General features: G+C 31.7%; 1 protein-coding gene across 4 annotated transcripts; it reads left to right on the top strand.

Moving 5' to 3' along the window:
• The first annotated feature begins 2,673 nt into the window (after nt 1–2,673).
• LOC115713429 (uncharacterized) lies at nt 2,674–16,952 on the top strand. 4 transcript variants are annotated; one of them, XR_009684779.1, is made up of 8 exons: nt 2,674–2,927; nt 3,424–3,593; nt 3,679–3,749; nt 8,860–9,057; nt 13,076–14,451; nt 15,579–15,646; nt 15,757–15,830; nt 16,191–16,952. XR_009684779.1 is itself a non-coding variant. In XM_061105232.1 (6 exons), exons 4-6 carry the CDS (start codon nt 8,866–8,868, stop codon nt 15,652–15,654), a joined length of 534 nt encoding a protein of 177 aa, XP_060961215.1. In that variant the 5' UTR covers nt 2,676–2,927; nt 3,424–3,593; nt 3,679–3,749; nt 8,860–8,865; the 3' UTR covers nt 15,655–16,952. The 4 variants fall into 4 exon arrangements, 1 of the variants encoding a protein (XP_060961215.1); XR_009684780.1 differs by lacking the exon at nt 15,757–15,830; XM_061105232.1 differs by having other exon boundaries at nt 2,676–2,927; nt 14,186–14,451; nt 15,579–16,952.
• Nucleotides 16,953–18,052: the final 1,100 nt, after the last annotated feature.

Below are 18,052 nucleotides of genomic sequence, written 5' to 3'. Positions count from 1 at the left end.
TATTTTATGTTGCATGGTTCACATGATTACTTTCATGATTATATATTTAATATATAAATTCTATTAAATCTTGAACATATAGTTATTCATGATTATGCTGTTATCTACACAGTGGAAAATAATCATGATTATATGATTCAAAGTATTTATTCCAATGATTTATCAGTGCACTGAATTTATTTTGATGTGATAATCAGCGATAAAATTTACTTACACAATGGTATGTTGAATGTGTTTTCCAGGACATTAGTAAAATATACTAGTATCGGATGCATTGGGTATACATCAGACTGGACCGATATTGATAATGAAAAATATATCATAAACTTACTGTTATATCTTTCTAAGCCAATATCACTTAGTTGATCTTAGGTCAATAGATCTTTATCCTGAGATGGTTAGGTTCCGGCTTAAATATATTATTTATATTCTTTGACTTGTTCGTTAAAGCTGACCAATTGGATCAGCAATATACTTACATCTTGGGAATATGATAGTGTAATTGAGTGGGAGCGCTAATCATAGATATGGAATCTATAGCTTTTATAACCATTAGAAGTGAAACAATGATTTCCTTCGAGCTTGGCTTAATGCGATAAATAATAGACTGCTCATTTCAGTAATTATATTAGTTTACTGAAATAATATTTACAAGTAGCTAAGTATTTTAAGGTTAAAATACATTGAAGAGTAGAACGGTAATTTGTCCATACTCGATGTAGATCATCTATAAAGGATCTTTGATTATTTGGATTGAAGTAATGGATAATTCATAGCGTATCTATATTTGGTATAAAGAGCATTCTATGTAATCATGAGTGTAATTCTTAATCTATAGTGGAGTCAGGATGAATTAATAAGTTAAGAAATTTACTTAGTAAATTTTGAATTTATTTATTGGAAGCTTGGTTACATAGGCCATGGTACCTGCACTAACTGGGATAATATTATTTTGTAGTCTCAGTTAATTGATATATTTAATCAATTAGGATTCTAAATAAAGACTATCTGTTATTTGTAAATTTTACCAAGGAATGGTAGAATTGAGAAGAAAAGAGAATTCAAGGTTTATTTATTAATTAAGAGACATTGAAAGGTTAATAAATATATTTAAATAGTAATTTTATTTGATAATTATTTATAATTGTTAAATAGATAGAATTAGTATTTAAATAACTAAAGCAGAAAAATAACATTACTGAAGAAAGACAAGTTTGTTTCATTAAAGAAGCAAAATAATGGCAAAAGTCTAAATCATGGGCTTTCTTATAGGGTTTGGCCATGAGAGTCCATTTTAAGCCATTGTATCTTTTTAACGCTAAACCTAATGAATCCCTATAAATATAATTGTTGTCCCCGCTTCTAGCCAACGACCATAAGTCAAGATAAAGCAATTAAATAAAGTAAATAATAGAAAGCAAAAACAATAAGTATACGTGCCTTCAGGGCTGGCCCTGAGTTGAAATGGGTTATAGGTCATTTTTTTTCCTTACTATAAAGATAAATAGTATTTTTAAAAATTATTAAAAAAATATGTATATTTTTTAAAAGACAATTTTTTGATTTGGGCCCCTAAAATGAGTGGGCTCTAGGTGCGGGCCTAGCCCGCCTATGCCCAGGGCCATCACTGCGTGCCTTGCATGTAGTTTTCTCCTAGTATATATATATATATATATATATTTATATATATATATATTCTATATAAAATGTAGCTATATAACAGAATTCTTGGTTTATGAGAAAATATTTGGTGACCTTTTTTCTAAATAAAAAAAAATAACAAATTATTAGATGTTGCCCCGTAAAGGGCCAGCATTCATGTAGTTAGTTAAACCTAGATATAATTAATCCACCTAAAGTGTTGCAATTAATAATAAATTTGTTCATATTGTTTATTTTTTTATTAAAAATTATTTTCAAATTTTGATATTTAGAATTAGTTAAATTTTAAATATTATTTTAAATTAAATTTGAATGTTTTGATAGTTTAACCAGATAGCATTTTCATTAATTCCGAAGATAACTTTAGATGTATAATAATTTTTTTTTAATTACTATTACAAAGTATAATAGTAATTTGTATTTTCATTTAAATCACTATTATGTTTTCAAATTTCAATGATTATCACTACATTAAATATTATTAATTTTAAAATTATGATATTAAAAAAAATTAAAAACTAAACTAAAATAAAATTAACATACGTGACTTGGCACGTAACATCTATCTAATATATATAAATATATATATATATATATATATATAAACCACATATGCTAAAACTTACAATTCGAATATATATAAATATGAAGATAAAAAAATCTTAATCTTACAAATCTTCAAATTTTATGAATTCAAATCTTTAATTAATTTAAAAAATGTGGTCCTATACTACTTGTTAGGATTAATAAAATACTCCAAAAATATAAATAATAATAGATTAATTATATTTTTAAAAGTATTTTAATATAAAAAACTTTAAATCATATTTTATAGAATTTTTATTAAATAAAAAAAAGATAATAATAAAATAAGTGAAAGCACTAACGTGAAGTTATTGTTGGAGATTACAAAAATATTATAATCTTCTAAGAATACACTATTTATAGTATTTAACCTTTTAAAATAAATTATAAATTAATTTTTAGTATTTATATATTATTTCAACGACAATTTAATATTTTTTTTTTTTTGATACCAATAATTTGATCTACCAGAGGTTATCATTCCCTACAAATCCAAACATTTCGACCACCCCTGGACCAAGTTACTTCATTGTCTTCCTTTGATTATTTAGTGGAAATCATAATTCCTAGTTTACAAATTTAAATACATATTCAGATCAATATAGTATTATTTGGTTCAAATCCTAGACGATGATGTTTAACACACAAGGAGCTCAGCCCTTACCTATCGAGAAGGAAAGGTTCAGATTTCGGCTCTCCAGTGGTTATTATTTTCAAAAATAATCTGATTTTATACTCCAATTTCATTTACATCTGTTTATTATTTTTTTTTGCTTGATCATCTGTTTATTTTTATTTTTTCATTGATTTGCGTTGTGTTTATAGTTTAGGTTCAATTGAGTGAATTAATAGGCTAAATGTACATATATATTTATTGTTTGTGTTTTTCCAATATATATTCTTTCTTCTTCTTTTTTTTTTTTTTGAAAAAAAGGTTAGGGTTTAATTAGTAGTCTTTTCTTGCTGTTGATAAGAAATGATGTCATTGCGAATGAAGAAATTGTTTACTCCATGCTTGAGAGACTTGCTAAGTGGACTAAGTCTGAAAGGTTATGTTTACCCTTTTTTCATAGAATAAGCATCCCAAACATATTATGAAGAGCTTTAATAATCTCTGAGACAGTGTGGTTTATGGTGAAATGACTTTAGTATGTTTTCTTTTCAATCTAATGTCAGGAAGCTAATATATCTTCATGGTGAAATACCTTCAAACAAAATATGCCTCCAAGCTGGACAGAATTTGAAGATATCTGGGGAGTTCCTTTGGAAGGTGTGAGCTCTAAAAACCCAAGATTGACTGCATTGTGAGTGCTCAGTGTTGTTTCTAATATCCTTTAGAAAATAAAGTAAGTTTACAAGACCATTAGTATGATTGATCAATCGATCACTTCATTATATGTCTTCTATATCATGATCTGCTCATATTTTCAGGGGATTGTCAACAATGGGACTCAGAGGGAGACTTGAAGGTGAAATTAGGGCCTTACTGAATTAAGAACCTTGTGAGTTCATTCTTATTCTTTATAAGATGTCATTATTCTTATAAATGTGTTTCTTAATTTTTTGATTTAAGGATATGTGTTATCATGTCAATGAATGATACTATCTCTTGTCCTATCTTTCACAGACTTTAATTTCACTAAATGCATACAATGTTGGACAGCTATGAAGTTTCTTTCTCTGCTTATTTTTTTCATGTTTTGTTTTTAGTTTAAGGGCAATGATTTAAAGTCAATTCATTTTTAAACATATCTAATATGTTTGGGTACCCAATATGTTTAATGAGAGTGAAGGCTCTGCAATATTTTGCACCCTTCAAAAAATTGCTAGTTTCATGTTTTCATATAGTTTTGAATCTATATGCTAAATGAAAATTTAACTTTACTTGCTGTGGATGTAAAGTATATTCATCGTCTCATTGAATTCACTAGCATTTGCTTAAGAAAAGTATTTTGAATCTGATAGCTTTACTTGCTGTTGTTAATAAGTCAACTGATCCAAAACATGGGTTCATTCTTCTATCACCATCAATATATATGCACTCAGTGATATACTTTCTAAGATTGACTTTGGTATCTCCATCGAGTGTACTAGTTTCATTGAAAAATTTCCCTGTGTTTGGAACTTGGAATTTGGTAGTGAAATAAAAAGGGAAGGAAAAGATAGAGAAAGAAGAAGGTGTGGTAAAGGAAAAAAAATTTACTTTCTCATGTTTGGTAAAGAAAAGAAAAATTGTATGAAAAAAATGGTTTCCTTTTAATTTTTTTATCTTGTTTGGTTCTTAATGGGAAAGAAAATAATTTCTCTTTTTATCCTTCCATTTCATATTAATGTTAAATCCTTTCTTATAATTAGTTAAAATTAACATATTATTAATATCTATTCACTCTCTTTGGCAATTTCTATCTATATGAGAACATGTATATCACAAAATACATAATTTACACTAGAATATGATTTAAAAGTTACATCATTAAGTATTTAAATTATAATATCTCCACATAATCATAGTTATATGCTAACTCAACATTTCTTCCTCTCTACATTCATTAGTTGAGGATGGAAATTGCTATGGATTTCAAATCACCTGGGCCCACCAAAAATGATCCTCCCACATGTTGGTGGTAGATGAAAAAAATTGAGAATTTTTTTTTTTAAAATAATTTTATGCTAATTTTCTTTTTATTTTATTTTAAATAATAAAAAATACTAATTCTTTCTTTCCTTCCTGTTGTACCAAACAAACCTAAAGAACTATCAAATCTATCCTCCATACTTTTCCATACCTCCTACATAATCAATTCTTTATCCTAGTTACCAAACAAAGGGTTAAATTTGATGTAATAAAAATTGGTTGGTTGCCTGCTTGCTTGATTAAGTTGTCTATCAATTTTTGTAATAAGACCTTCATCAGGATCGTTACCCATGAGATAGTTTTACAAAATACATTCTGCCAACACTAGATCAACTTATACATTATATGGCTCGAACTCCACTAGTCAATATTGGAAATTTTTTCTTCAATATGCTAAATGCTATTTCAATTGAATTGCGCAACGAGCCTCTTGCATTTTCTGGTGGATTTTTTGCACTATACTATTTACTGACAAGATATTACTTTGAGGAACAATTAGTTTATGGAACTCTCTAGTTATAACATTATACATTATTTAGAACCTCTTGAATCAAAAGCATTACCTTCTCACCTAGGTAAATACATATGTAATTTTTATATCAAATGAACAAGCAACTAGAACATTTTGGATTGAAAAAGACTTCTGTCCTCGATAAAACTCATAGACATTCCTGTAAATTTCTTATGCATCCCCACCGAATTCACAAGAATTTTTTTTAGATATAGCAGCTAAACATAGAATATAGATTGATCAATATTATTCATTACACAGTTGGTATAGATGAAATTATGTATAAGAAACAAGCAAAATCTGACTAGAAACAGAAAACTACTACAACTAATACAGCCACAAATAGCAAGAGCAATGTAAAACGAAGTAGAGGACCAGAAATTCAAAAACATAACAGCCCATTGTCCCCATTACAGGCTCTTCAAGGTGGTCTGAAATCTGTAAAGGTTTGTTACCATATAATCCATCTTAATGGCACCATGACTATCAAACTGGTTATTCTAAAGTTAGAGTTAGTTTAGTCAGTTAGGCAACTTGATTTGAGTCAGTTAGATAAGTTTCTGGTTTAGTAACAATTAGTTATTGAATTTAGTTACTAATCTTGTGTATAAATACAGAGCTTGGTAATTCTTTTGTTTCTTGATTCATTAAAAAATAATTAATTCTTTCTTTCTCTCTGTTTGGATTCCGCATGACAACTATTAATGACCAAGTTAGCCATTAATGAACTGATTTAATCTTTCACTGATGCTTAGAAGCCATATCTATTACCTATGATACCAAAAGTGGTGCACTCCAACTTTTTTGTCGGTAATTTTTTGACAAGCTCCCTCATTGTCATTAGACAAAAGGCAAATAATACTAGAAGAAATGTACAATTTATATTCAACTAGGAAGGACAATATTCGATAATTAGCTACGACAGAATTAGCTATTTCAGTTTTTCATAGAAAGCTGTTTCAGTTGATCATGTAATAATTTGTACATTTCACCAATGGCTATCGTTGAGAACACACAGAAAAAGAATGAGAAGAAAGTATTTTTTTTTTTGGATACAACTAGAACTACATGTTCCCTTGTCCAAGCCCCATATAGATCCCAACTCTTAGCAATAGAACAAATGTAAGACACCCTAGAAAATACTCAAACATTCTAACTTTCTCTGAGGCATTTTAGCAAACATAATTGCAAAATGACTTGTAAAGTCTTAGTTATCTTATATTTAGGAATAATTGTTAGTTTTTTTTTTTTTTTTTTTGAAAATAGGAATAATTGTTAGTTCGTTTCTTATTTTTTAGACTTATTTATTTTGATTTATTACCGATTGTAATTTATAAAAAGCCATTTGGCTATTCAATGAATAATAAGAATTATTATTCACCAAAATTAGATAGTATCAGAGCCGATACTATTCTGATCGACTTTTTTTTTCCCATTTCTTTCTTCCTTTTTCGTCTTCTTCTTATCCTTCTAAATGGTTGATGATTCCTTCTAAATGGCTGATAACTACACATCACTCCCTATTTATCCTAAAATTAAGATTTGCAATTAGGGTTTGTTCTTCATCTATTTTAAGGTTCATTTTTCAAAAAACACATTTAGAGAGCACGTGAGCTCTCATTGCTGGCACCAACGGACAACCCAGCCACCGTTCTGCAGAACCTCAAAGTTTGGTGGCTGGAATTGTCGCGCGTGAGCCACACGCGCTGCCTGAAGCTTCAGCGACAACACCCACGTGTGAGGTGTCTTTTCCTAGGTGTTTCTCTGCCGATTCCATTTTTCAGTGTTTTTGACCTTTTGGTGCATCTATTTCGACCATTGTTTTCTTCTTTTGTGATTGTTGAGGATTATTCGTCATCCTTTAGTGTCAATCTTTATCTTTTATCTCCGGTGCTCTTCTCCGTTTGTGGTTTGGTTTGGGTTCTCCTATATTAGTTGTGAGATTTTGATTGCCAGCTTGTTGTCTCATTTCGTTTGCTCCTTTATCGGGTCTGTTGGTTTGTTGGTTTGCTGTTTTAGTTAGTTTGGTGGGACAAACATAATATTTGTAATGACTTCTGGAAGACCAATTTTTGTTTCTGCAGTTGAATATGTCAAATTCTTACAGTATCAAGAGTCTCTTAAGTATTCACTTTCTTCTATCACTACTATTGTTGATTTAGGTAAATCAAATTCGTGTCTTCTTTTCTCGTCTTCCAAATGGGTTATTGACTCTGGTGCTATAGACCATATGACCGGTAATTCTAGATTCTTTTCTAATCTTCAACCTCACGCTCCCACTTCTACTGTTACCTTAGTCAATGGGTCACCATCTTGTGTTATTGGGTCTAGTACAATTACTCCTACTCCAATGTTTCCTTTGGCGTCTGTCCTACATTTACTTAATTTTTCTTTTAATTTGATCTGTCAGTCAACTTACTTGTGATCTTAACTGTTGTATCTCTTTTTTTTTTTTACTGATCATTGCTGATTTCAAGATCTTATGACGAAGCAAATATTGGTAAAGGGCATGAATCTGAAGACCTCTACATTCTTGATACACTAATACTTAAATCAGTTGCTTGTTTTGGTGTACAATCTCCCTTCAAGGCACATTGTAGGTTTGGTCACCCATTTTTTCCTCTGCTTAAAAAATTTTGTCCACAATATTATAAGTTTTCTTCGTTAGATTGTGAATCATGTCAGTTTGCTAAACATCATCACCTTAGTTTAAGTCCTAGAGTCAATAAACGTGCTAGTGTTCCTTTTAAATTAGCCCATCCTGATGTTTGGGGTCCTCTTATCTTGTCTAAACTTGGTTTTCGTTATTTTGTTACTTTTATAAATGATTATTCTCATGTCACTTGGTTGTTTTTGATGAAGAATCGTTCTGTATTGTTCTCTATTTTTCGTGTCTTTTGTGCTGAAATTTGAAATCAATTTAATGTGTCTATTCGTACTTTGAGAAGTGATAATGCCAAATAGTACAAATCTAGTTTATTTCAATCTTATATGGTTCAAAACGACATGCTTTATGAAACTTGTGTTGATACTCCATTTCAAAATAGTGTAGCCGAACAAAAAAATAGATATATGCTTAAACAGTTAGAACTCTTATTTCAAATGCATGTTCCTAAACTGTTTTTGGGCGATGCTGTTTCTACTGCATGTTTTTTTGATTAATCGCACGCCATCTTCTGTTCTTCATGGAGAAATTCTTTACAATATTCTTTTTCCCAATAAGATACTATTTCCTATCAAGCCAAGAATTTTTTGTAGCACTTGCTTTGTTCGTGACGTTCGTCTACAGGTAATTAAATTAGATCGTAAGTCATTGAAGTGTGTATTCCTTGGTTATTCTTGTGTTCAAAAATGGTATATGTGCTATTGTCCCGATCTTAACAAATATCTTGTTTCTTTCAATGTTTTACTTTTGTGGAAAATAAATACACCTTATTTTTCATCTTCACATACTCCTACTCATCAGGGGAGGATGACAATTTGTTGGTATATTCCATCACATCTTCTGCGTCTGACACATGTTTTGACGAGTCTCTCGACTTGGTCACAACTCTTGACATGCCTACTCCTCCGCCTCTTTTGCCTCCTATTTCATGTCCTGCACCTGCTTCTTTGTCATCGGATCCGAACCCTAACGATGATCTTCCCATTGTACTACGTAAAGGTAAATGCAAATGTACTTATCCTATTTCTTCTTTTGTTTGTTATAATCATTTATCCTTTTCTTCTTGTCCTTTTATTGCTTCTTTTACTGTTTTTAAAATATTCGTGAAGTCATGTCTCATCCTGGTTGACTTGTTGCAATGATTAGGGTCGACCCTCTTTAGGCAAAAATAAAAATTGGGGCCCAAGTGAAAAAGTGAGGTTGTTGGGATTTGAACTCTGAACCTCTTAATTATTACTATAATCAAATTACCACTAAGCTGCAACATATATTTAGTATTATGAGTAATATTTTTATTTTATTACTAACTTTATTTTAACTTTTTTCAAAATGGGGGCCTGAGCGGTAAGGAGCTTAAGGCGGCCACCTCATTCGTCTCATCTCAAGGTCGATCCTGCAATAATAGAAGAGATAATGCTTTAGTTGCGAATGGTACTTGGGACTTGGTTAATTTACTTTTAGAAAAACGGGCCATAAGGGGCAAATAGGAGTTTACGGTTAAAGTCAATCCAATTGAAATAATTGCTCGCTTAAAGACCCGTCTTATTGCCAAGGGTTATCCTCAAACATATGGAGTGGACTATTATGATACTTTTTCTCCTGTTGCTGAACTGACATTTGTTCGACTGTTCATTTCTATGATAGCTATTCATCATTGGCTTTTGCATCAACTTGATATTAAAAATGTTTTTCTTCATAGAGATCTTGAGAAAGAAGAGTATATGGAGCAACTTCCTAGGTTTGTTGCTCAGGAGGAGTTAGGGAAAGTTTGTCGTCGTCGCAAGTCTATATTTTTTGAAACAAAGTCCTCGTGCTTAGTTTGGTAAATTTAACTGTTAAGAAATTTGGTTTGTTGAAAAATAAGTTAGATTATTCTGTGTTTTATAAAAGATCAACTGCCGGTATTATTTTGTTGGTTGTGTATGTGGATGATATTGTTATTACTGGAGATGATACTAGAGGTATCATTCCTTCATACCCAGTTTCACACGAAGCATTTGGGGGTGCTCAGGTATTTCTTGAAAGTTGAAGTTCCTCAGAGTAGACAAGGTATTTTTCTATCTCAAAGAAGTATGTACTTGATTTGTTAACGGGACAAGAAAAAATTGGGAGCAAAACCTTGTAGTGCTCGAATGAATCCTGCTATGCATCTAATGAGTGATGGAGAACCATTTGAAGACCTTGAGAAGTATCGCAGATTAGTTGGAAAGCTAAATTATCTAATTGTGACTCGTCCAGATATTGCATTCTCAGTTAGTGTTGTTAGCTAGTTTATGTCTTCTCTAACAATTCATCATTGGGCAGCCCTAGAGCAAATTTTGTGTTACTTAAAAGGATCACTCAGACGAGTGTTTCTCAGATGCAGATTGGGCTAGTACCAAGGTGGATAGAAGATCCACTTCAGGTTATTGTGTCTTTGTCGGAGGTAATTTGGTCTCTTGGAAGAGTAAGAAGCAAAATGTTGTGTCCAGATCTAATGCGGAATCAGAATATAAGGCTATAGTACAGTTTGTGTGTGAGATAGTATGGATTTATCAGCTTTTGGCTGCATTCGGGTTTAAAATGTCAGTTCTAGTAAAATTTTGGTGTGATAATCAAACTGCTCTTCATATTGCCTCAAATCTTGTGTTCCACGAGCGAACTAAATATATCGAGATTGATTATCATTTTGTTCATTAAAAATTCAACAAGGTCTGAACTCCATAGGATATGTGAAGACTGTAGAACAATTAGGAGATATTTTTACAAAATGCTTTGAATGGGGTGTAGGTTGATTATATTTGTAATAAGCTGAACATGATTAACATTTATGCTCCAGCTTGAGGGGGAGTGTTATAATATATTAGCTATATTAATTATATTTAGTTAGTTTCCTATTTACTTTCTAATTTTGTATTTAAATACATACTATTTTATTGAATAAAATACGTAATTCATTCACCATTTTTGACAATATCAAATGTCCAGATTCCAAATACTATACAGGAAGCTCTAAATGTTCTAGAGTGGAAGAAGTCTTGTTCTTGAGTAAATGAGTGCTTTGGAGAAAAATCACACATGAAAAGTTGAAAAGCTACCCAAAGGTGCTTCGATAATTGGCTGTAAGTGGGTTTTTATGCCCAAATTTAATGGAGATGACACTTTAGAGAGGTTCAAAGCTCGGATGGTTGCGAAGGGGTTTACACAAACCTACAATATTAATTACATTGAGACCTTTGCTCCAGTAGCCAAACTTAATATTGTTCGGATCTTGTTGTCTATTGAGCTAATTTAGAATGGCCTTTGAGGCAATTTGATGTGGAGAATGCTCCCTCCACCTGGCTTTATAAGTTTGTAAATAAAGTGTGTAGGTTGGAAAAGGCTATTTATGGCTTGAAGCAATCACTGCGAACTTTGTTTGAAAGGTTTCACTCAAGTGGTGAAGAAACAAGACAATATACAAGCACAAGCTGATTATATAATATTCACTCAACACTCAACTAATGGAAAGATTGCAACTTTAATTGTTTATGTTGATAATATACTTACAGGAGATGATCTAGAAGAATTAGAGGCAATGAAAATAAGCTCAAAGATCTAGGTGAAATGAAGCATTTTTGAGCTATGGAGGTTGCAAGGTCGAAAAAAGGGATTGCCATCTCCCAAGGAAAATACATTCTTGATCTTCTGAAGGATGCAGGAATGAGTGAGTGTTGTCTAATGGATACTCCTATTGATTCGAACAAGAAACTGAGTGACATTCAACACGGAACATTAGTGGATGTGCAACAATACCAACGATTAGTTGGAGGCTTATCTATTTGTGTCACACTCATCTTGACATTGTGTTTGCGGTAAGTATGGTGAGTCAATTTATGCACTGTCCTTATAAAGAACATCTTAAAGCTGCTTATCGAATTTTGAGGTATTTATAGAGTAGTCCAGGTAAAGGTCTTCTTTTTAAAAAGGTTGACAATAGAAATGTTGCAGCATTTACTAATGCAAATTGGACCGGCTTGATTACTGATAGAAAATCTACCTCTGGGTATTGCATATGTATGGAGAAATTTGGTGACTTGGAGAAGCAAAAAGTGAAATGTGGTTGCAAGTAGTGCTGAGGCCGAGTACAGGACTATGACAATGGGGTGTGTGAGATCCTGTGGATAAGACGGGTTCTACATGAGCTGAAGCTTGAAGTTAGTCTACCTATGAAGTTATTTGTGATAATAAGGTTGCTATAAGTATTGTACATAACCCAATGCAACACGATAGAACCAAGCATATAGAGGTTGATCGATACTTCATAAAAGAAAACTTAGAAATGGAAGTTATTTGTATCTCATTTGTGAAATTTGAAGATCAGTAGATATTTTGACTAATGGTTTATTTAAACCAACATTTAAGTTTCTTGTAAAAATTATATGTAACTTAGTCACAGTTTGTTATCTTATATTTAGGTATAGTTGTTAGTTTCTTACTTTTAATAAAAGTCATTTGGCTATTCAATAAAGAGTAATTTGCGGCATAAATACTTAAGTTTTACTCCGAGTAGCAGATAATTACTTAAGTCGTATTTTTGGTGGTAAAAATATCTTCCGTCACTAGTGTGGAACTTCCGTAGGTACCTCTCCGTTTTTTGCCATATAATATGCCAAGTGGCGTGCCATGTCATTAAAAATAAATGCATCATCACTCCCACCATTTACAATAAACATTGCCACATCATGTACCTTAACTAATAAAATATTTTCAAAAAACAAAAACACTAATAAAAAAAAAAATTCATGTAAAAAAAAAACTAAAATTAATTAACCACTCTCTCTTTCACCATTTTTGTCTCCTCTACCTCTCTCTCTCTCTCTCTCTCTCTCTCTCTCTCAAAATATCTCAAAGTCTCAACCCTATAATGGAAGAGACGATCTGTACTAGTGGGTATGAGAACCATGAATGGCCATTTCTCTATGTCGGTGAGTCAACATAGGTACTGACCGTTTCATCGTCTTCTTCTCCCTTCCTCACCATTTTCTTCTTTCAGCAGTTGTTGCTGTTGAGGGTGGGCATCAGAGTTTGGTGTGGGTGTTCGCCGATGGCTGGAGACGAGAAGACCGACATCGACGGTGTCGACTTTGACGAAATCGGCATCGACAGGCTAAGAAGATCGAAGCCCTAATTTTTTGTTGAAGCCTAGATCTTCGTCTTAGTCTAGCACCACCGCTTCTTTATCTCGTCGAAGGCTAGATTTTCGTGTCAATCCACCGGTGTTTCTTATTCTTCTCTTTGTGTATTGATTTTTAATTTTTAATATATGGATCTAAGTTATAGCTATCATTTTTAGTTTGGGATCTGAAATTTTGTGTACTGTATTAGTTTTGGTCTGTTTATAGCTGCCCAAAAATACTAAGTTATAAGTATTTGAATAAGTATTTTAATATTGTCTGTTTAGTTTGGGATCTGAAATTTTGTGTACTGAAATTTTGAATAAGTATTTTAATGTCGTATGTTTATGGTTGCCCAATTGAGAGAATGAAGAAGAAGACAAGCTTCTCTGTTGTGGGATGGAGATTATCTACCTCCAGCTGCCTATTCTATTTTTCAAGCAGCCTTCTCGTTTCATCAATCAAAGAAAAAAAAAAAGGAATGAGGAAGAAGACGAGATAGAATAGAGAAAAAGTGTGTTTATTTTAAGTTTTAAATTTTATTATTATTTTGTATTTTTCTTTTAATTTTAAATAATTTTTAATGGAATTTTTATTTAAAATGTTTTTTTAGAAATTAAATAATATGGGCCAATTAAATATTGCCACATATACATCTATTTGAGATATACAATGATTTATTGTTAATGATTGGAATGGTGTAACATTTATTTTTAATGATAATGCCATCTGGCACATTACAAGAAAGAAAACAGAGAGGTACCTACGGAAGTTCCACACTAATGACGGAAGGTATTTTTACCGCCAAAAATACGACTTAGGGACTTATATGCTACTCAGAGTAAAACTTAGGTATTTATGCCGCAAATTATTCTTCAATAAATAATAAGAATTATTATTCACCAAAATTACATTAATACAACTCTTAATTATCCCCTAACAAAATATCAAAAAATAAACAAAGAACGCATTCTAACATACTTGTTCTATAGAATGACTCAGATGACTCAACTGTTACAAATTTTTCCAAAGGACTTCGTTTCAATGGTGGTTGTGATGGCAGACGTGGTGGTCACGGAGATAGAGGTCGTGGTGGTGGTCTCATGGTGGAGCTTAGAGATCGAAACAATGGAGAGAGCTGGAACGAGCTGGAGGTATTGGTTGTGGAGTCAGAGAAGGCAGTGGTAGCTTCATCAGAGAAGATGGCAGTCATGGTGGTGGAGAAGTCATGGTCACATGGTGGAGGAGAAAGAGACTGGTACTTTTTCTCTTCGTTTACTCAGTTTTCCTCACCAAAAAAGGGAAAATATTAAAATTTTTCCCTACTTTTTGCTTTATTAAATTTGTTCATAGTATTTACTCCTACTTCTGCCAAAAAAAGAATAGTTCTCCTGACCATTTTTTCCTTTCCTCCCCTAAAATCACCCCTAGGGTATTTATCATGTTGTTGAATAGTGTATCTTGGTATTATTAGGTGGTGGAGCTGTTATCTGATGTCAATATTGTATATTTAAGGTAGGGCTGAACATCAGGCGGATTTACTGGGTTTCGAGTTCGCAGGTTCACGGGTTTCAGGTTTAAAAAAATGAAACCGAACTCGAACCCGAATAGGGGTCGGGTTGGCGGGTCACTGGTTGGCGGATTTTGGTTGGCTGGATTGATCGGGTCAACGGGTTGACCCGATCAACTCGATCAACTCTTTAAAAAAATTAATATTTTATTTATTTATTAAATTAAACATATATAATATAACAACTTGTTCATCAAATTTGAAGAAAAGAAGCATTAATCAATCAAACCAACAAACTTGTTCATCAAATCAAATTTCATTTTCATGTTCATGAATCATGATCAAAGTGAAAATTAAAATATTTCAAAATACATTCTTATCCACAGTAAAAGGTAAAGGGAAGTTTAGGGTTTTTTGTTTTTAGTTTTTATTTTTTATTTTTTTAATTTTTTAATTAATATATAATATGTAATAAAAAATAAAAAAATATATATAATATATGAAATATGCGGGTTGACGGGTTCGGGTTCAACCCGAAATCCGGTGGCCCTAAAAACTTAACCCGCGAACCCGCCCGAAGGGTACCAGGTTGAACCCAATCCGTCCCAATATTTTTTTTTCTAAAAAGAATTTGCGAGTTGATCGGGTCGGGTTCGGGCGGGTTGCCCAGGTCTGGGTCGAACCCGCTCAAAATATTCAGTTCTAATTTGAGGTATGTTCTTTTCTGTAAGTGCACTTGGTTGTTTGGTGAATGAGCTCACTATTTAATTGGAATGTAGTAATATTAATCTGTATTTGTGGGAAATCGTAATGATGCAGCTATCCTTTTATTTTTTGTATTTCTTTCTAATCTTAATTATTTTTTTTTCTGACAGCCGACAGGTGTTCCCTGCTATGCTAAATGTTGGAATTGACAAGCAGAGATTAATTGAAGAACGTCTTTGTGAGTAATATTTCTTTTTCCCTATCTTTCCCTCTGTGTGATTCTTGAATAACTAACACTATTTTAACATATGTTATCCACACTAACAAAATGTTTTGTAAATCTTATAGTACCTGCTTTTTGGAGAAATAAAATTCTGTAAAAATTGTTCACATTGCAACAGTTAGGTGACGTTTGGTTGGAGGTAATGAAATAGAAAAGAAACAATTTTGATTCTATTTTTTTGTTTGGTTGTATATTAAAGTATTAGAATATCATTTCAATAGAATGGTCTTTTCACTATTTTGGTAAAAGGATTATTCTATTTTAAAATGGAAAGAAAGACCATTCCAATGCATGATGAGAAAAAATTTAATAAATAAAAAGAATAGAAACGTCATCGTACGTATGCACTTGTTATTTGCACATAAACGATGATGGTAGACAAAATGTTATGATATCTTACAATGACGACGTAGCGTTAGATTTAATGCTATTTATTTTAAATGATAGAGTTTCTAAATCGCTATTGAAAAGTCATTTTCTCATTTCTAACACTTGGCAGGATACTTGTAAGTGTTTAATGACAGCACGTCCACACTTGAGGATCGAGCGAGCTTAGGTTAAAAGGCTGAGAAGGCTCGCTTGAGGATCATAAAGATCTCACCCAATGGGGCCTTAAAAGGGATCTTTGATTTATTGTTTTTTTTTTCTTGTGAATCTGAGAATATTACGACTTTGAGAGTTGGAGTGCTTTCTTGCAGGTACCCGAGAGATTTCTCTCAATTTCTCAAGACTTGGGGAACATCTCCATGGTTTTCATTGTAGATTCATCCAATTAAAATCAACCTCGGACCATACTTTGGCGATTTGTGGATTAAATATGCTTGTGAACGTTTTGGATCTAACATTAACAGGTTTGGATTGGGCTTTGATTCACTCGACCAACTCGGCAGTCGGCACTAGTGAAAAATTATGGATGGAACTCAGGTCTGGCCTCAAGATGTTCTTGTCGTAATCTCAAGTGGTCTGCTGATTTTTCCTACCCTGAGGTGGCCACCTTATTCCTAGGATTCTCATATTCTTGTATCAATGAAATTAATCTCCAATCAGTAGTACAATAAAATTTTAGTGACTAGTGGCAAACATCCATTTAGTATACTGATATCCTTGTATTTTATCGGACATGCAAGTGCAGGACTCTTTATAGTACTTACCTACTGCCATAATATGCCAGTCAAAATATGATTTTGAAGTAGCTGACAAATTGTGTTATCGTATTGTGTTTGTGTTAAGACTATACGATAATGATCTTTTCAGATCGTTTTATTAATCGTGTCAAAACCCCAAATACAAACAAAATAATGATTTCTTTTCAGATCATACGACATATGACGATAACACATTTAATAAATGTATTGTATGATGCAAATTGAAAACATACGTCTACACAATTTAATATGTTATAACACTACGAAATTGACTTGATTAACACAATTATATATATAACTAGGGAAATGATCCGCGTTTCTCGGTTTTAATAATTTTTTAAAATTATATATTTTAAAATTTATTTCTTAATTATTAATAAAATTAAATCTAATACTTTTCAATTTTTTTAATTATTTTATTAATATGTATATACATACACTAATTAATGTATATAGAAAATAATTATGAAATAACAAAATTATAAATAATTAAAAAAAATTATCAAATGTATAAACAAAACGTAAAATTAATTTTTTGATCTCTATTAAATTTAATCACTTAATTGAGCAAGATTTAAGTACTCAATCACTTATATAAAATAAAAGAAAAATACTACTAATTTTTGGATAAATTGAACTGATCAATAAAGAAATGATTTACTTATAACCCTAACATAATTTGTAAATATGTAAGATTTTCACTCAAACAAATTACTAAGATGATATATTATTTGATGTACACAAAATTATAAAAAAAAAAAAACATAGTGAGTCTAATAAAATAAATAAATACCACAAAATAAAAAATAGGATGTCGCCTTATTAATTAATTTGTACTTTCTAGAAAATCAAAATGTCCATACATTTAAAATTCTATTTGTTTTTCTTTTTTAGAATTTAGGAAAAAGAAATATTGTGCTTACATGTAATAAAAATATAGGCAGCCGATTTTGTGCCCATATGTGCAAAACACGGATTGCAATCCGTTGTACGGCAGGTGGGTCCCACCGTACTTTTAAATGTTTTTTAATTTTTTAAATTTTGGTGGTAACCGGTTGTTGTAGGTGTGGTTACCGGTTGGGAATTTATTTTTTTTAATTAAAAAATAGTTAGGTACGAAAAAGGTACAAAATAGTACTGTGTGTGTTAGTTAGAGTACAAAAAGGTACAGCAGTCTTCACTGTTCCTGGCAATTGATGGTACGAAAACACTGTAG

Source organism: Cannabis sativa, chromosome X, assembly GCF_029168945.1.
Source record: "Cannabis sativa cultivar Pink pepper isolate KNU-18-1 chromosome X, ASM2916894v1, whole genome shotgun sequence".
Classification (NCBI taxonomy): Eukaryota; Viridiplantae; Streptophyta; class Magnoliopsida; order Rosales; family Cannabaceae; genus Cannabis; species Cannabis sativa.
Note: the sequence above shows the minus strand (reverse complement) of the source record. Positions and strands in the feature narration are given on the sequence as shown.

Coding starts and splice junctions, on each gene's coding strand:
- LOC115713429 (XM_061105232.1), top strand. CDS start 8,866: ATGACAATTTGTTGGTATATTCCATCACATCTTCTGCGTCTGACACAT. Junction 9,058..14,185: donor TCCCATTGTACTACGTAAAG/GTAAATGCAAAT, acceptor CTTGTTCTATAG/AATGACTCAGATGACTCAAC. Junction 14,452..15,578: donor GGTGGAGGAGAAAGAGACTG/GTACTTTTTCTC, acceptor TTTTTCTGACAG/CCGACAGGTGTTCCCTGCTA.